The sequence below is a fragment of the Anoplolepis gracilipes genome, chromosome 3 (genome assembly GCF_047496725.1).
Source record: "Anoplolepis gracilipes chromosome 3, ASM4749672v1, whole genome shotgun sequence".
NCBI classification, from domain to species: domain Eukaryota; kingdom Metazoa; phylum Arthropoda; class Insecta; order Hymenoptera; family Formicidae; genus Anoplolepis; species Anoplolepis gracilipes.
This window is the reverse complement of record NC_132972.1, coordinates 6,195,409-6,215,935: the sequence shown is the minus strand read 5'-3', so window position 1 is coordinate 6,215,935 and position 20,527 is coordinate 6,195,409. Positions and strand designations below refer to the sequence as shown.

The window sequence follows — 20,527 nt, the reverse complement described above, 5'->3', positions numbered from 1 at the left end:
CTGAAAAAAGAACGGATTATCCGCGGACTGTGCGGATTAACGAACTGTGGACTCATATCTTGGGATCTGAACATCGATCTGCCAGATGAATTCTTCCGCTTTAGAATCTCGCGGAGATCTCGTGCAATCAAATCTCGTCGTTTATTACGGAAAACGCGATCGCGATTTCGGCGAATGCGCCGCGTGAAGGTTTTTACCCCGGAAGGGAATCATACGATCGATATGCCAAGATGCTTGTAAAGAGACTTGAATGAAAATTGCCGTTCCGTAAGTCGGTAGGAGAGCAAATACCAAAGATCGACAATTCGTCGAACTCGTTCATGCTACTCGCTCTGCCATTAGAATCTCTAGACTCTCGAGGAGAGTCGCTCGAATGAAATATGCGATAGAATGATGGAATACTTTAAAGTGGATAAATTGTGACTCTTAGCGTCTGATACTTTGATAAATTTGATATTACAGACATTATGGGAGTAAACGTCGTGACTTTTTTTACGGACAGGTAAAACGTTTAAAAACTGCCGATTGCAACTTTTCGATAAGCTCGAATTGTACATGATTAAATATTTGACGATACGATTCGTCGTTTGATGATTTCTCGTTATGTCAATCTCGCTGTATTAGCGAAAAAGAAGAGACTATGAAAGTGTGTGTGTGTGTATGTGTATAATAAAAATAAGAAAAATTATTAACACACAATTTAAGGTGATTGAAACGATGTGTATTGACGGTGCACGCAGGTAAGTTTGTCCAGCGATGGAGGAATGAATGAATGAAATTTTATTAATAAAATGTGAAAAGTGAATTTATTGAAATAAAGATAGGAAAACACAGGATATTGTTATAACTCGCGTGGTAAAAATCACGATTTCGAGTATATAATGCTAGTACATTGCTAACAATGTTGAGAGAACAATGGAAATACCTTCTCATCCTTTCTATTATTCATATAAACGATTTAGCGTGTACAAGATATGTAAGAATGTGTATAAAAAATAAAGCGATCACACAATATTATTAACGTAAACGTGTTATGATATAACGAAAATTTTAATAATGGCAAGATAAATGTGTATCGATCGTTAATAAAGCAAAGTTTAACAACATGCGACTGACTTCGAAGCGAAATTACGTAAATTTCAAACGAACTAATTTCGCTGTTGTAGAGATATGACATCGTAATCTTGAATCATCTTTTGACGTTATCAACTAATGTAGAGAGCGGGAGGCTAACGGGATGTGCAAAATAAATTTCTTCACATTAAACCACAGTCCTGCCATATTTCCCGATAATAGATGTCCAAGAGCGAGAGCCAATCTCTTTTATAGCGATAATCATAATAAAATAAAAATAATCGCGTTTCTATCTACGAAGCTGTCAAACTTGCGGAATATTTCTAGCGTAGTGTCTTTGTAATCACCATGTGCAGTGGTCGTCAAGAGTTCGTGTGTGTTCAGATTCAGAAACGTTCATCAATTTTCGATACCCCGTGCTGTTTCTCTCCGCTTAAATTTAACGATTAACGCATCGCGTATCGAACGATAATAGATATTCGTCATTACAGCTTGAATTAACATAATGCTCGATTAAACTCGCGCTTGTCTGAATTTTTTCAAACAAACAAATCGATAAAAGTAAGGAACTTATGCGTCATGTCTCGTTTCTTTCGAATAAAAATCATATTTAAGCAATCTAAATCTATAACTTTTACTCGAGCTACTTCATTTTTAACTCAATATATATTTTAGTGTGTATAATGTCACATTTTTCAAGGAATTCTGTTAATATCTCGGACATTACTAGAAACATTTTTATTGCGCGCGCTATCAAAGAAATTTAGTGCCGAAATGAATCATCGCGTAAAATGCACGCAAGCATGTAACGATATATAGAATGAAAAGGATCTTATATGTGCGCGGAGAAAAATAATGTGTTCTCCTTCAGGCAATTAGTAGTATACCTACTTATTTATCAATGTTACGAGGCAAACTGGCTGTGATTATGTTAGTGTTGTCGTCGACACAATTACATTATGGAACCTTGTAAATAGGAATTATTAAATATATGATTACGTATGTACACGCAAATGCACATTCGTACTGTGATTTGTCGCGAATACATATAATGAGACCCCCTCCCCCTCCCCCTCTCCCTTTTCCCCTTATCAGCAATGTATATCGAAACAACCGATTGCCTGCAATAAAGTCGAATGAATCATATGATATTTCATAATACAAACTGATACGACCTACAATCTCCTATCGAAATATTCTCCAGTCTCTATGTTCGCATTATTAAAAACTGTTCCCATTCAATATCCGCCATTATTATTCCGTTTAATATCGAAAGCATCATGTTTCAAAGATTAAAGTTAATTAGGTGGGCAATTATTTTGCGTTAATTGAGATTGAATAGGACACCGCCCCTTTTATCAGAGATATTCATCTTCCCAGGCAATTTCCGATGTGTATGCTGATTACATATTTTAATAACATAATTGTTACTCAACAGTATGGGCGCGCGCGTTTTTTTTCTGTATTAAAATAATCTATATGAAACTTACTTCTTGCAAAGCATCACTCAAAAAAATATTTTGCTAATGTAGATAGATTTCTAGATGTCTCAATTAAAATTTATCGTTACTTTTTGTATCGGTTAGAATATTGTTTGTCATGTATCGAATTTATAGCAGCAATATTCTAAAAATACCTCTAGAAAATTTAGATCCCATTGCCAAATATTAATCACAAATATAATTGTCCTTGACAATAGGTCTTAAAGATAGGCATCGCAGAAAAATTTTCTGTCTAAATTACACTAATAGTACTACAGATATAAATTCTGTCTCCGTCATTTAAATTGATTAAGTGCAAAATATATGCAGCATCACAGTATTTGCTAATAATTTAACTGTTTCGGTTAATTTTTTACACCTAGAAAATTTTTGTTGAAATTGCAAGATCATTTTTTTGAGTGATACTAGAAGTATAGCGCATTTGAAAAACTAGATAAATTCATGAACTAGATTCTAGATATATCCTACTATATATTCTATGAAAAAGAAGAGGAATGAAAAGAAGAGAATAAGAAAGTTTAAGTGGGATGATATAAAAGTTTTTATTACGGATTATATATAGTACAAGCCTCCATGCGGCATTCAAAGTGGAACCTGTCAATTTTAAAATTGGCTTAAGTAGTAGCGTATTATCGATAAATATAACGCGCGATTTTTGTTTTCCTTCAAGATGAGCGAAAGATTTTATTATTTGATAAAGTTTGGGATAAAATGTTTACGTGCACTCTTAGTCAAAACGAATATATAAATCGTGAATTTTCTCTTCGAGAACGTGAACGCTTACAAAAATGTGTTGCGACACACACATAAAAGGGAAAAATTCTCAAAATATTTAATAAACGCAACGTTTTATATAAATTACACACAAAGCATACTTATGACTCTTGATATAATGTAATAGTTACAGCTGAATACGAAATTTAATGTGCTTGCATTTCATAACGTCTATTTATTATTTTTAATGTATTTCTCTCTCTCTCTCTCTCTCTCTCTCTCTCTCTCTCTCTCTCTCTCCTTCTTTTTTAATTACGACGCCGGTTCAAAAAATAAAGCTACAAATAATGCATTTAATATATTGATTGAGTCGACGTCATGATTTTTAAAATTATTTTAGCACCATTGACAACTTTGTTGTTAACTGATTCACTCTGCTTATACATATATGTATATATAATAGGCGATAATATAATTGTTAAATCGTTGATGCTATTGAGATCGTTATCATAACTTAAAAACTAACATAATTTCTTATAACGTTTACAAAAATTAATCAATAGCTGGTGTACGCGTCACAAATCTCATTAGTCTACAAAGGACACGTAATTCAACGAGATAATTTGAATTTTGCGAGAGCGTCTCAAATGATTATGCTCCCTTCTCCTTCACCGCCGTAGTATTCCACAACCGGGTATCTTTTACATTCGGTTCAGTGAGATAAATTACGAAGATAAATCAAAACGACACCCCCCTCCCCCTCCCCCTCCCGCCCACCTCCCCGCCGGCTCTTCCAACCCGCGATATAGACGGATAATTCCCATTAAAGAGGAAAGACGGTCGGGGCGAGCGAATACCGCGCTAACTTCCGCCCTCATCCACTTATCCTTCGAGGCACGGAAGAACTATTCCTCACAATTACATCCTGATCGATTCCGTCAGAACGTGGATTCACCTAAGGCTCGCGTTTATGACCGTCGCGCGACGTTCCCGGAATAATGCTCGCCGATACAAGGGAGAGAAAACGACAGACACGAAGGAAATTAGAAAGAGGAATCTGGGAATCCCGGGATAAGACGACGATCGCGGTGAACTATGGGCCGGATTAGGAGAGATACCTCTAATCGAGGAAAGGATCGATTACGTGTCCGAAGAAGACGAAGGGAAATCACAAACTGATATTAATCAAGTGTTAAAAAGTCGCGAAACAAGCGATTATTAAAGGAAACGTATTCTCTACCTTCGAGCGTAATATGCAAGTTTTATGGCTACCTCTCGAAAACAGTACAATGTGCGTATTAAAACTTTGTATGACCGAAAGCCACTAAATCCCTTATGCAACTTATACTTTTATTCTGTTTTAAACTTTAAACGACCTATATAATTCGCAACAGAATTGTATAATTTTGTGTGTTACGTAATACACAAAACAGATTTGACCAAAGTAAAAGATACATGCATTTGAAATTTATATCAGGAGATACATTAAGTTATGCAACATATAAAATTATAAATAAAATTCCATTTTTATCTCGCGAATTGTAAATCATTTCAAGTAGATTTTAAATCGGAGCAAACTTTCGGAATAAACTTTTCTTTGTTAATATATCTTTGAAAAAAAAAAAATAATGCCGAAAAAATATATTTTATCCCCGAAGAAAATTATTCTACAGGACTATTACTTTAGAGGAATAGAATCTCTTCCACTAATAATTTCGAATCTGACGCTTGAGCTTCATTAATTTCTATACGTAAACTCGCCTGTGCGGATACAGTTGCATTCGAGACGAAAACTCGGAGACTACGGAGACTACATAATGATCCGCCCAACGCGGATACAAATACGTGCACAGATATTACATTCAGTTAGAGTAATCTGACCACGAACGTCGGTGTCTCGTTATCGAGGGTCATCGAGACCGAGTCTATCGGTTCTACCTGGATAATTACGTGGTCCAAGTTGTCCGAAGTTTGGCCCAAGATTTATCGCACTGTCAGAATGTCTTAGCGCAAGATACAACAGCGGGTCGTCTTGATAGTTTCAGATATTCGGTGGTTTCGGACAGCAATCTCTAATTATACCGATAGTAAAGCATATCAAATTTAGCGACCGCAATAAAAATATCAAAAATTAGAAAGAAGAGAAATGGCAGAAAAATTTTTATCAACTATTTTTCTCTAGTAAATTTCGTAAATGCTAGATATTAAAAAAATTCTACAGTGATTTGTCAACTCGTGTTTCAGATAATCCATTTATTTCACTTGGCAAGCTTTATCCTGATATTGTTTAGACTTTTTTGTAAATGTTACAAAATTATTTATATTTGAATATCCTTTTTCTCTCTTTCCAAATTTTAATGTAATTTTCTATTAAAAATTTGTTTTCTCACACACACACAAACACACACACACACACACACACACACATTCATATATGTATGCAATTATAATGTCTCAAATATTATTTCTCCAAATATATTGGATTTTCCATTATTGGCGTAAACTTTATAGATTTTAAATTTAGACGAAAAAAAATTTTAAAAACACAATTACATATATTGTCCGTACTAAATTATAAAGCAGCTTCTCTCTCGGAAATATCCCGCGCAACATGTATGCACTTTTAATCTTTTTGACAGTCTTATTTCATTCTCGAGTATTCGCGAGACGTTTTTTTTTTTCTTACAATGACGTTAAATCGGTACTCGATACTCGGAGGGAATCAGTGTCGGATCAACATTCCAACTGTTTGCACTGGACACCAATTTCCGTGCATCTGCACTCCATGCAGGGACTCGAGAGCTCGGTGATGATTCTACCGACACGATACATTCGACCATATATATTGCAGCCCGCCAGCTTCAGCAAACTGCCCACGGACATTGGTATCTCGTTGTCGAGGACCTTCGAGGACGTCTCGACAGTTTCCGTCTCCTCGGTTAACCCCTCGGTACTCGTCGATAAAGCAACAAGAGTCTCCTGATCCTCTCTTTCACCACCCATGGAGGAAACATGTGGCGTCTTCGTGGTTTCCAGCAGCTTGTTGCTAGAACTGCTATTCGAAGAGAATAGCAACTCAAGGACACTGTCCAATGAAAAGATGGCATCTTCGGTGGTCCTCTCGTCTCCGCTCGTATTATCCGATTCGGTATGATTGTCGTACTTTGTCGTATGATTGTCCATTTTGTTAGTGAAGTTTCTATCGTCGGTCTTGGTTACGTTTTGTTTCACTAGCTTCTGCTCCGTGATGTTACTTCGATGGAAGTCGATCTTCGTGCGATTTAACTTGGTCAAGTGCGTTTTATCGTAGCTGAAAACTCCTGCCACGGGATTTTCAACGGGCTTACGATCCATGATCTGATTCTTGAAATCATACGTTAACGAGACGGTATCCTTCGAAGGTACTTGATGATTCGTCCCGTATTTCGTTTTCGACAAGAAAGAGGAATCGACCGTTTCCTCTCTGTAATCGAACGGTGGCCGTATAAGCGACACTTGCTCCGTAAAGTCAAAGTTCGGCGGACGTTGCAATCGATCGTCCGCCAAGTTCTGAACCGACGTCTTGGGAACTGGTGCTGTTATAGACGTCGGTCTGGGCGTTGTGATGCCGCGTTCGACCAGATAGGGGATCATGTCTTCTATCAAAGAAGGTAAGTCCGGGGCTGGTTCGGTTTTGATGACGTCGCGAAAGGGATCCGGAGACACTGTGGATTGTCGTTGAGAAGGCGCCGTGGCGTCGGCACGATCGAGCACTACCGTTGGGGATTCGTCGGCGTCAACTGTGATAGCGAATAAAATATATATATATATATATATATCTTAAAAATACCAAGATATATATCTCAAATCTATATTCTTGTTGACAATAATTATTTTTCTGATTAATTCAAGTTTTCAATTTTTAAACAAGATCTAAGGTAACTGTCCCCAGTAGTAAGTCACTCTTGCTTTTTAATATATTTTATTAAACAATTAATTATTTAACATATTTATTATAATTAATCATTAAACATATTTAAAAAGAAACATTATTACACCATCTATTAGTAAAATATTACATTTTGTTGAACTTTACTATAATAAGAATTTTTTCTTAAATTTTTAACTGGCAACTGGGTTTTTGTTTAATCTGCAGTGTAAATGTCAATAGTAAAAAAGACTACATATTTTGTAAATAAAATAAGTTTATATTTCTCTACAAAATAAGAGATATGTTGTTTCGCATTGCAATTGGGACAAAAAGATTATCAGTGACTTACAACTGGGTCGTCAATAGACGGTCATTAAAATTTAAATAATTATTTTATATACAAATAAAAATCTTTTTATTTTAATTAAATATGATAGCAAAAGTGCAGAGAATTATTACGTAAAATATATATTCAACTTATTATACTCCTAAATGACTTATAACTGGGACAGCTACCTTATAAATTATGAACTTGGCAACATTTTAGGTCTTATGTAAGTATGTAATATATTTTAGCAAAAAGTAATAATTGTCATTAATATTCCGTTAAAGAAAACATTTCTTTATTTATAAAATAATATGTTTTTAATAAATTAATAAATGTATCTAGTTTGCACGCGTGTAATAATTGACGTATATGAAACTTGATATAAAAATATGATTATTATAACGATAGGAAGAATAATAATGAAATATATACCACAAATAATTTTTCCGCAACATCTCTCCTCGGAATTGATCCTATGACAACCAATTTTCAATGGGGGACATTTCTCTGAGGAACATACGACCTCTCCGTAATAACACATGCAAATTATACAGAGGGTGGTTCGTGGCAAGATCTCACCGTGATGGTATTCCATATTTTCGAAATGACATTCACTGGACAAGTCTGATCAGGGAAAATGTGTCAATTAGCGATATAAAGTTATTAAAAATTTGATAGATTAATAACAAATATCGTATATACCATGGTTTTTTCGATATGGCTTTGTAATCTGTGCTGGAACCACAGTAACTCCAGTACCGATCTCAAGATTTAAATCTGTGGAGCGATAGGGAACGTCGAAATACGACGGCTCTCTAGGCACAAAACCACCTATATAAATGAAGTTCTATTACTCTTTGAGATTATGCAGTTATGACATTAATCTTAAAACATGCTACAGCATCTGACTTTTTTTCGTATACAATATAAAAAGTGGCTTAGTGAAAAATAATTAAATCTCTTAGAAAGGCAAAAGAATATAAAAGATATATAAAAGTTAAGATATATGAAAAAGTAAGATACATTAAAATTTATTTTTTCCCTAATGTCCGTATATCTAGTTCTCCCTTCTACAATTTCTCACCCGTACGCTTTAGCGTACTCATTCATTTGAGATTCCATGTAGAAAATCATAAAATACCTTCAGTCTCTACCGGTGGGCTAAATCGGTTCTCCTGGGTTGCAATGTCGTAAAAACCGGAAGTGTCGGTCGGTCGTAGCTCAGGGGACACCACCACTGAACCAGGCGGATATCCAGTCTTAGGTGAAGATACGTCCTTGCTTTTCACCAACGCGTCTGCCGCCACGAAGGGTATTATCCTATAATATACGAAATTTAATTTTCTGCTAACGTGATAAATACAATCTCTGAAACAATTTTAATTACATTTTGGAATTATTGCTACGAGAAGAAATCAAGAGGAAAATAATATATTTATAACAAGAAGAAAGTAACTAGTTTTTTAAAGAATTATCAGTTTTGTTTTTCATATTATAATAATTTACGTAAAAATGTATCAAAATAAATTTTACGTAAAAACTGTTAGAGACACGAACACTGGATTGGCATTGTACATTTTCTGCCGTTGAAGCGGTAACCGCTATAAATCGGTATCAATCAGTTGTTTTCGACAAACGATTTCAATTTAATTAAACGGCAATATTCTCCGGCCAGAAAAACTCACAAAAAAAGCAGTTTCGTTATCAGCGTGAAAAATTGATTGCGTATCACGTCGATTAATAAAAAGAAATAAAACATACTATCGATTACATCAACCTGTCGATATTTCCACGCATTCTAAAAGTATATCGCAATTATAAAATTTGTAAAAAAAAAAAAAAAAAAAAAAAAAAAACGTTTATTTTTCCTTCGCATCGCATTCGCGAAAATCCCGATGTCAAATCACGGATGGGATAGAAAGTGGAAATGATGGATCGAAATGTGATAACAGTCTCACCTGACATTCGGCAACGACGGCGGCAAAGTCTGCTCGCTGTAGTCGTAATCATAATCCTCGCCCTTTTCTCGATGAGTGATGTTCAAAATGGCCTCAACATCCGGTGAGATGGATCTAATTGGATTTATCGTGACACCTTGTATATGGCTCACCGAGACATTCGTCTTGACTGTCACGTTCATCACGAGAATGTCGTCTGGCATGACTATCATCGACGATGAACTGTTGACGGGTCTCTTATCAACGGCCTCCGTTCTCTACGCCATAGGTGCTTAATCGTAACAAATTTACTTGCCCTCTCCTCACAACGGTAAGTTTTTAGCGAAATATATACATCTAGTAAGTTGACATAAATATTATATGCACATATCAATTTAAATAAAGTAGCCATATATTTGCGACTAAATTCGTAAAGTTTTCAATTTCGGAAAAGGTTAGCAAAGCTGAAATTTGAAATATATTTACTCTTCCTATTTATTTTCTTCAATCATAATTCTAGATGCTTTTCATTATTAAAAGAACTTGTGCAAAGATATTTCAAGATAATTTTGAAAATATTCAAATAGAATTTGCAACTTTTATGTAGAAATAATGTAAATTAATTCGGTATAAATCTATATTCACAAAGTAACTCAAGTTTATAAAACTCTTTGATTATTTTTTTTGCTTGAAATAAGAAAAATATCTCATTGGTATATCCACCATTTTTGTATAAAACTCCTAATCATTATTCCTCTTCATCATTACCTTAGTGAGCGTAGAATTCTCGGACAATTTCTCGTCTGGGATAAGCGCGTTCCTCACATCTATGGAAATCGTGAAAGGATACGTCGTAGCTTTGTTTTTCTCAACTATATCCGCTTTCTCCCCCACTTTCGTCCCTGCTTTGATAGTCTTGTTCTCGTTTTGGTTCTCGTTTTCTCTCGCGTTATTTTTGTTTCCATCGGTATCCTCGTTTTCATTATTTCCGTTATCGAGTATTAATTCTGTCGTCCATTCCGATGATGAAATCGTCGAACTATCCGTGCTGGATAGATCCTCCGTCGACGCAATCGTAGAATCAGTAAACGTGTTTGTGGAACACGTCGTGCAGGAATCAATGACAGAATCAGCGTCTTTAGTGGATGCCAGTGTCGACTCGAATGTTGTTGTTGATTCAGTATTACTCGATAACTGTCGAAAAAGGATAAAATTATCATTAATTAATTTAAATTGACTAATCATATCGGTTTTATTTAAAAAATAAGTACGTTAAAATGTGAAAAATTGTTATTAAAATTTATTGAACTTTATTTAACAATAATAGAAAGAACACCTTACCGTGTGCCACGTGTCTCTAATTTGACACTTATTTCCGCAATTTTTTAAATGTTATTTTAGAATTTATTATTTTATTTTTTAATGTTTTTTTTATAAAGTATTTACGTTTACGTACGTCGATAATTCACTCAAATTATATTTATATATATATGTGTTTTAGAGTGTGCATAGTTTTAGTTATTGATTATACTATATTAATTTTAATGTATTAATTATATTTGGTACATAATAGCAGTTTATCGGATTTACATATGAATTAAAGAAAAATTCAAAAGAATATTGTATATACATATATATATATACTTTTCATTTTTTGAAAAAACTCTTATTTTTACAGATAAACCAACTTAATATGAAAAAACACGTTTGTCACATGAATTATACATTATCAGATTGAAACCTCGTTTGTCGAAGTCGTCGTAGTCGTCACCTCCAAGGTCGATTTATAGTCCACCGTTCCTATCAAGATTTCATTGTCCATGATATCGGTCTCCATAGTCGAGGGCCAAGCAGTAGAATAAGTGGTAACGAACGAGTCCTCTTCGAAATCGATCGCACTAGTGCTAATCCGTTCATCGACCACTCTGTGACCTCGTCCTTCGACAGGCAGATTCGTGGATTGGTCAATAGCAGGCTGGACAATTAATAGATTTCGTACTGTGATTTTATTATAATTATTTTACAGAGGAGAGGGAGAGAGAGAAAGATTTTTTGATAAAATTTTACTTATGGCTTTTTCCTGTAATAAATCAATCGATTTTGAATCAATTTAATGATTCTGCTTAGCCCACGTTAAATCAGAACTCAATCCCAATTATATGTGAATTTTTCAACATCGGACTATTATGTAGAAATGGATGATGCAAAATAAACAGCGTAAATTATTTAATTGTTAAAAAGCACGAATTTATGCGATAAGTGTTGAATAATGCAGAATTTTAATAAATGCGTAACAGCATCAATAGTGAAAGCAAATAAAAAGCAAAAAACATATAGGATAAAAAATGTTTTCGAGGTAGTTAAAGTAATTAAAAAATTGCACATTTAAAAATTAAAACATACATGTAAAAATTTTTCTGTTCACAAGATATAAATTTTACAAAATTTATTATATATTACGTAGCGTTATAATGACGGGCTTCGTAATTCCGAGATAGAAATTGTCAGATCTCGTTATACTCTTTAAGATTAACGCGCGAATGATGTAGCCACACATTCAAGAATTGCGACGAACCTGCGGGATCCACCGCAGTCGTCTCCATTGTCTGAGTAGATTCCCGTGTATCTCGCGAGATTCAAATTCCCCTACATAAATGGCATTCTGTACTAACGACGCTACCCATTAATAATAATGCAACACGTCCATAATAGATACATCGTCTCCCGATCGGCAACTCGTATCGCGTAACGTGATCCAATAAGGTATGCCTCATCCCTAAATTCCTGAACTAAGTCGAATATCTAACGCGTTTATAACCAATGTTTCGGGTAGATTTCATTGATTAAATTCCGCCGACTACATAAATCACCGCTCCTTAACTTCGATCCCCCGCGAATTTGTTCCTACTATTTGGTAACTTTGAGATTTGGAGAATAGGGTGTAAGAGCTTGTTTAGAATAGTTAGTTACAACTAATTAGTTTTATAATTCAAGATAGTAAATAAAACGTAAAAACGTACGAAAAAGTTGGTCTCCTTGCGGAATTTAGCGTAGTCCTTGCTGATGAAGGCGTAGGATGCGTAGTTTTGGGTGGCCTTTACTTCGATGTTGCCGCCTTGAATGTTTAATCTCTGAGTTTCTCACTCAAGATAGAACATTTGAATGGTAAAATCATGTGTATGTAATAAAATAAAAAAAATGCTACTTTTAAGAAAAAAAAAGATCCGGCTTGTGTTTTCCTTATCGAAACATATTATTGTATACGATTTATGCATTTTTATTAAAAAACATAACTTCAATTAAAGAAAAATTGCAAATATCGTATCTTATCGTTATATACACAAGTATCCTTGTGAATTTCAAGAAAAATCTGTTGTTTTCGTTATTATTTTGTTCTTTATTATTATATGTAGAAATATAAAAATATACGAGCATTATAAATAGAAGAAATTAAATATTAGTCGCGACGTATATTACATGCAAATTGATATTTTACATGGATCAAATTAATAATGGCTGAATGAGTAATGTTCACGTAAAAAACTTGTATAACTAACAAATATATCTATAAAAAATAATATAAAATCAAATGTTACGTAATGGATTTTTTCAAACGAGACGCATTTGTTAACGGCAGTATACATAAAACATGCTTTTATGTTATAATTTATACGTGGCCGATTTCGTTCGATATAGATGTATATTTCTATTTGCCGCGATATTAATATCGATGGCTATCACGTTCGCGGAGCTGCCATATTGACTATCTCGAATAAACGCTCTCTCGTGTGGAAATTAAATCCCATTTTAATTCGCAGATGTTTCTCGCTTCCAAGGATCGACGCGTTTAATTCGCTTACGCGCATGCACAAAGCCCAACAAAATATTTTATTTTCTTTTCGCGAACGGAGAGATACCCGATGAAATATTTTTAAACACGAGACGAGACGCTGTTTGTTGACGGCAGCATTCGTTATTCTCTCACAACGACACGTGTGTGGATGCGCGCGTGCGTGTGTGTGTGTGAGTATGTGCATCAAATAAATATTTTCGCTTTTCGTAAAATATTTTTAGACTTAACCGAGTGAGACTCCGATCCCGTATTACTCACAATCGACTTCTATTACTGCCACACGCTATGTTATAAAATATGTGTAAAGTTTTTTATACAAAATTTTAATAGAAAATAAAGAATTGAAAGAACTAAAATTTACAAAAATTTAAGAATTTGCATAATAAAAATTCCACAAATGTACATACATATTTTTATAAAAATTTAATTTCAAAGTATTTTTTAATTATAATATTCCTGTACATGTGTGTCATCTTTTTTTATTTACTCCCCCGTAATTTTTGAAGGAAAAGGTTATCAGAATATTATTTCAAATAATATTATTTACTATATTAATAGTTTCGTATTTCAAGCTATTTTTCAATGTACCGCACTTTTTTGTATTTCAATATTTAGTGCTTCAAAAAAAAAAAAAAAAATAAAAAGGGGGAGTCAATATTCCCTAGGAATTTCGCGATTAATTTAGCGGAAAACACAAGCCGGGCCGTGTGAACTGTGCGTGAATGCGCCCCGGATGTTGCGTGTGCGTCCGGCCCGATGCAACGAAAACTTTTGCGTGAACTCACTGCAATTGTAGGTGGACGGGCAGCATTGTCCTTCCCGCACGATCGGGCTGCAGCCTTGAAGCGGTGGCGCGCACGCAAGCGGAACGCACCGTATGGCGCCCATCGCGCAGAAACAATTGTCGCATGTGGCCTTCCACTCGATGTCGCGGACCATCTCGCCCTCGACGTAAGTGCGCTCGCCCACGCGACATCCTGGATGAACCGTCCGAACCGTGAGAACGCGAAAATCTGGTCCTCGCGGACGGCGCGATTCCTATTCTCGGCTTATCGCCCGCGCGGAAATCCGGATATTAGAGCGTCATGTCCCTCGAACATTTCGACATATCTCTCGAATGTCCGGATGTACAGATTTTTTGAGATCTCACGATACAGGAAAAGATAGGATTTTATTGCATATTTTGCCAGATGTGCATAAAATTGTAGCATGATCTATAAAATTGTAGAGTAAACTAGGGTATGATGGCTATAATTTTTTTCAATAATCGCTACATAGTGCGCTTTTTTAGTCATTATCAAAGATAATCGATATTTACAGTAGTTTATGTGCATACATTGTTCGAAATAACGATATTGTGAATCTCATATATCATATTTTTACTTTTGACTACCTGCAAAGTTTTTCATTTGTCCACTAAAAACTGTTATAACGTCGAATAAATTACAGTCAAGCTATCGTAATCGACGTTAAGCTCGTATCAGATTACGCATTAAAAATTGAGATTAAAGATTGAAGATTGAAATTTGACCGATCAAGACAAAGCAATTTTAGTTCCTTTTGTTCTGATTAGTCAAATTCTAATCTTTAATCTTCAATCTTCAATTTTCAATTCGTAGTCTGACACGGGTTTTAGACATATTATAAAGATATGTAAATTGTCATATGACTTATAATTTTTATTTTCGTCTTCACTATTTTTTTATAAATATTATGACCATCTTTCCGTCACTATGGTTATCTTTTCCTTAAAAATTGGGTAAGATGGCCAATGCTTACGTTGTACAATTTTGATGATATAAAATTTCTATTAAATATTTTCCTTTTAATTTCGATAATATTAGGTAATTTAAGTTTCAGTGAGGACAATATGTCAAACATTATTAAAAAAATGACAAAAATAAAAGTATGTTTTTTGCATTTTAAAAAACTATGGCCCAAGTTCTTACCCGAGTTTACCCTATTTACTTATTACAAGGTCTAATTTTTTAATGTTAATTTTAAGCCGTATTTTATATATATTTTCTAGAAGTTTTATTTAAACAAAGTTATATTCTGGTAATAACTTGTTTGCTCTTTTGATGGTCCTACTAGTGGCGTCCTACTAGTTCGTAATAGCCTCGTTTTGACACGAGTAAATGACTGGACGTTTGCTCGTCCCAGGAAAATTAACGAGTGGTTGTATGTGATTCGGAATCGTTATTTACTGACTTTTCCTTGCCAGTCGACGAGGCCCGCAATCGCCCATTTGAGAGGGATGGTTCCCCCGTGTGTTCATTTAAAATTAAGTCGTCCTCGAATGTCCAGGCAGCCAGTGACAGCCGTCGCATCGTAGGCGGCCGAGACTTAAGCCCCGGCTTAAATTTAAGCGGCCACGACGAAACCAGGCGTTAAATGAACCTCGGCAATCTCGGCAATTCGAAGCGTCGCAGCTTGCACAGCTTCCGTTCCGGAGCAAAGTGTCGGGCGGCACTCACTCTGATTCCTTTTTATCGCGGTACACGTTTCTCTACGGATGTCGGATCTCTTAACAAGAGAATCCAAGGACGATGTTCGTCCCCCGCCTTGGTGTGCAAAATGTTTTGAAAATCGCGAATTTGTTCCCGGACCGCAAATATCGATATATAAATTGAGAAAAACGACGAGGCGTTCACAGTTTTTAAGTTTCTAAGCGAACTAAGAGAATTAAAAAAATAACGAACTTTTAATCCCGTTAGTTAGTTTTAAGTGGATTTTACTTTAACGGAAAATTTTAATACGAGGCTCGTTAGCGCTCTGTTTGTTGATGGAGATTAAACACTTGCGGTAAAAGATCAATATTTCAAATTTATAAAATTAAAATATCTACAAAACACCTTTCCAATTTCTCACTTAAAAAAAAAAAAGATAGCACTATGTTTGGTTTAATGAAATAAAATAATACATATTATTATAATATTTTCTTGAAACTTTCAGCTTAAACGATACCGATGAGAGACTACCGAGCATTAAATGAACCACGTCGGTTATCCGGAGGTACGATCCTTGTGTCGTGAAGTGATATAACGTTAGCAGTAACTCTTCGTTATTAAGTTACACATTTCATCACAACTTTCGAGAACGCGCTTCGGCGGAAAGCTTTAGTCGCACGGCGGTAAATTTCGGAATAATCCCTAATAGCCCGATTTTCTTGAAGTTTTCTACTCCCGGAGGCGAACTTTGATAAGTTATCCGCTTGTATACACAATGTCAATATATGCAAAACAATTTCTGCTTTCTCGCTGTATCACATCTATCTTATTATATTATTTCTACTAGAGCTATCTCTACCAGAGCTGAATTTGTAAATTGAAAGTTTTGTAAAACAAGACTTTTAATTCAATATCGGAAAAATTGTAGAATAGTGTTTACTTCTAAAGTTCAAATTTCAAAATATTTTTTTCTTCTCGCTGAAGTGTGACATTTGCAAAAAAAAAAAAAAAAAAACAAAAAAAAGAATTACAAACTAAATTTCTCTGCGCAAGCGATAGAGCACAAAGCTTGATCGAGTCATTCTATCGAGTTTCGAGGAAATCTTTCACCTAGCGTCATCCGCTTTTCTAGAATTCAGTTAAGAGAACTGCCTCGTAAATGCGACAACAATTCAAACTCACCGTTTCCCGATAGCGGCGCCATTGTGGACGGATGGTGGTCTTCAAAAGAAATAAAGAGGACCATTGGTAAGGTGATTTAAAGTAACTCACGTCTCGTTGTGATAAAAATACGCTCACAAGTGCAGTTATAGGCGACCGGGCAGCAAGAATGGGGCGCGTACAGCGGGGTGCATCCCGGCAGTGGCAGCAGACACTTGGGTCGGACGCATCTCCTCGAGCCAGATATGCAGTAACAGTATTCGCATCGACGCGAACCCATCATGGCCGATCCCGAGCCGTATCGAATGCCCTCGTGTAGACATCCTAGTATATTTTGAATTTACTTTTTAATTCAACGATATTAAAATTATACAACATCAATTATTATACAACAAAAACGGGGAATTTCAATTTTCCAATAATTTTAGTAATCGAAGTATCTATGTACAAGAAAAATGAAGTATATTTCGACGTAATTTAAATGTATAATTTTTATTTGACACTTGAAATTTTTTTATAGGTATTATTTTTTTTATCATCTGTCGGATAAAATCTTCAATTTTATTACGTTAACTTCCACCTCTGCAGTGCTCTAATTATTTTATTTCGTGATATAACATTTATGACGACAATCACTCGTCTACTTTGTCTTAAAAAAAGAACAGAAACATCTATACATACAACAGTTAATCTTTAATTGCAATCGAGCACTGAGTGAAGTTTTTTGTAATTTACGTTAAATTACTCTCGTTAAGATCGTTCTTGTCTGTGAGATAGCACGTGAACTTCTCGTCGAAGTTCGGTGAAGTTCTCGGTGCCCGGTAATTTATTTAACAATGCTTTCAAGAAAGACGCACAGCGCTCTATACATTTATAAAGTAATGTAAGGTTGTTGTTTTGAGGCAAATGCAACTCTGACGAATGCTCTTGTATTTTAATATTCAATATATTTAACTTCATTAACTTGGGAATTTTTTATTTTTTATAAACACAGGAAAGGATCCTTATAAACTTTAAAGCCCATCAATAAAAAAGTACTTAATTCATTGACACGAACAAAAATAATGTGAAAGCGTTAAATATAAATAATCAGCTAATAGATAATAATTATCTTCATTAAAATAAATAAAGTTAAAAAGTAACAAAAAAATCACACATTCATCGGTTTAATTACAACACCCATAACGCGTATAAAATTTCATTATTATCTTACGGTAAAATGTAGCAAAACCGAATCTAATGTACGCCGTGTAGAGATGAAAGAATGCACTGACATATACTTTGCGACAGCAAAGAAATCTTGAATTAATTTAAAATTACTTTCGTTTCAGCAGTAACGAGCCATTTTAACCCCTTCTGTGTTATGCCCGAGTGTTCTCTATCTACCTCAATTTATTTACCCAAGTTTACTCGGGCGTAACGAGGCTCATTTATTTACCGCAGAAGTAAGTTACCCAGACGCTCTTTCCAGAGATGGAGTTAGAATGAAAATTATTAAAAATAATAGCGCACGTGCACATACACACGCATACATAACATGTTACTAATTTAATTAAGAATATATTACTTAATTAGATTATTATAAATAAATTATTTTTCACGCAACAGAATAACTTGAATCAAATTGTCATTTTATTAAATAAATACCATTTGTGTTATGCGTGTATGCGTATGCGTGAGTATATAACTTAAAAAGAAGAAATTATTTGTACGACATTTTTGCCAGAGAAGATAAATAACAAAATATAAAATCAACAGAATAAAAATATACCTTCGTGAGGTTGCGCATGCTTCTCAGCTTCTATATTTGTTGGTATATTGGCTCTCCGCAACATATTCTCGACATCGTCTGTACGTCAAATAATAAATTTAACCCCTAACTCATCACAATTAACTCTTTAATCTACTTTGCCACAGAGTTGAAACTTTCATATGTTTTAATGCAACAGATTATATAAAGGTGGACAAGACAAATTTGTAACATAAATGTCTACATATAAACATAGACATTTTCATGCAACTTTTAATATAATAATTCAATAAATCATTCAATTCTGAATAATGAAATATATTATATTATAACATTACATATTATAATTCAAAGAATTCATGTAAAAATTATTTTAAAAAAATGATGAATATTATCTTTTAAATAACAACATACAAGTATGAATATAAAAAAGACCATATAATGAAATATTTTTCTATAATTTCTTGAATTCTCCATTCACAGAAAGACCCTTCGGTTCCATAATAGTTATAAACGGATTACAGTATTTTCTCATTAACAGAGAAATGTTCGAAACTGCTCGTTGAAACACAGCGAACCATAAATATTCCCGGTAATTTCAAGAATGAAAGCGAGACGAGAAATACATATAAGAGCAAGTGAGAAAGACTAAAAAGGAATAATAATTTTCGGGATCAGCGAAGCTTGAAAGGACGTCGGAAGGAAACTACTTTCTTTTCGTGACGTTTTCGCGAAACGCGAAAAGTCTTTCTATCAACAGAATAATCCAGTAGCGATAAGTGAGATATTATCTTACTAACGTTGCTCGCTGCACACCAGCTCGGTGCAACACTCATCCTCGGCCGGTGAACGAACGTGACAGCCCGTCGGTGGTGGATCCGGCAGTCGCGGGCAAACCCGTAGCCGGCATCTCAATGCGCCTTCGGTGCATCGGCACCGCAGACAGGGCTCGGACGTATCCACAGCCGTCCCTTCCTGATATCGCCGACCCTGGTATCTGCATCCTGCGATCGCGAGTATAAATTTTCGTTACGTAATGAAACTTTAATTATAGTGTGTTGGCCGGGTTATCGAAACGCGCGTATATAAGGTCCTCGAAATTTCGGCTCTATATCCCCTTGCGCTCTTTTATACAATAATTTATTAATTGTTTTTTAAATAATTTCGATGATGAAAAATTATGATGCTTACGCATATTTGATAAAAAGAAGTGAATATTTTTTACGGTTTTTTTTATTGTACTTCTTACGCTTTTTTATTTTGTTATAATAAATTTCGAAATTTTGGTATTTAATCAGAGTGATAAAAAATAAATAATTTATATTGCTTCACATTGCTAGACACATTAGCAAAATTTAATTTAAAAAATTTAACAATAAAGTTTACCATGTAGATTTAAATATCTAAAGATACACTCGGGCACGAAAAAAAATTAGGATACTATTTTATTTAGCGCTAATGTATGTACGTATAAATTTGTGGCTTATACGTAAACATCAGATGAAGCTGGCTTAATTTTTTTAGTTTACATCTCAGCAGGTCGTGTCTTGTGTAATGTATTATATTAGTCCGAGAGGATGCACAGCATCTGTACCTGCCGCGTGTTTCCTCTATTAACATAGACAAAGCAACACCCGATGAATGCGCAACGAATGTACAGCAAAATCCTGATTAATAAGATTCAATTAGCAGTTAATTAACAATTATAAGCTTTCGTACGTGATACAGAACGCAGTCGTTGAAGTGCACCGGTTAAAACAATGAGCGAAAGTAAAACAATAGTGGTTAAAACAATTCCCTATTCTAATCGTATAATCGAAAAAGCGCTTTGCTTCGGAAAGAAAATTT

The 20,527-nt window shown here is 34.7% G+C and overlaps 1 protein-coding gene across 1 annotated transcript in view; it reads right to left on the bottom strand.

Moving 5' to 3' along the window:
• Positions 1–4,083: 4,083 nt before the first annotated feature.
• The window catches only part of LOC140663769 (uncharacterized), a 38,150-nt gene continuing 21,706 nt past the window's right edge, over positions 4,084–20,527 (bottom strand). The window contains exons 2-14 of the mRNA XM_072888222.1: positions 19,480–19,683; positions 18,701–18,778; positions 17,068–17,253; positions 16,951–16,989; positions 14,104–14,295; positions 12,486–12,580; positions 11,207–11,440; positions 10,234–10,659; positions 9,487–9,743; positions 8,670–8,848; positions 8,231–8,359; positions 7,961–8,152; positions 4,084–7,069 (exon numbers count right to left, since the gene is read on the bottom strand). Coding sequence (XP_072744323.1) covers positions 6,024–7,069; positions 7,961–8,152; positions 8,231–8,359; positions 8,670–8,848; positions 9,487–9,743; positions 10,234–10,659; positions 11,207–11,440; positions 12,486–12,580; positions 14,104–14,295; positions 16,951–16,989; positions 17,068–17,253; positions 18,701–18,778; positions 19,480–19,683 — 3,257 coding nt within the window. The 3' untranslated portion in view covers positions 4,084–6,023. The remainder of the gene's footprint in view (positions 7,070–7,960; positions 8,153–8,230; positions 8,360–8,669; positions 8,849–9,486; positions 9,744–10,233; positions 10,660–11,206; positions 11,441–12,485; positions 12,581–14,103; positions 14,296–16,950; positions 16,990–17,067; positions 17,254–18,700; positions 18,779–19,479; positions 19,684–20,527) is intronic.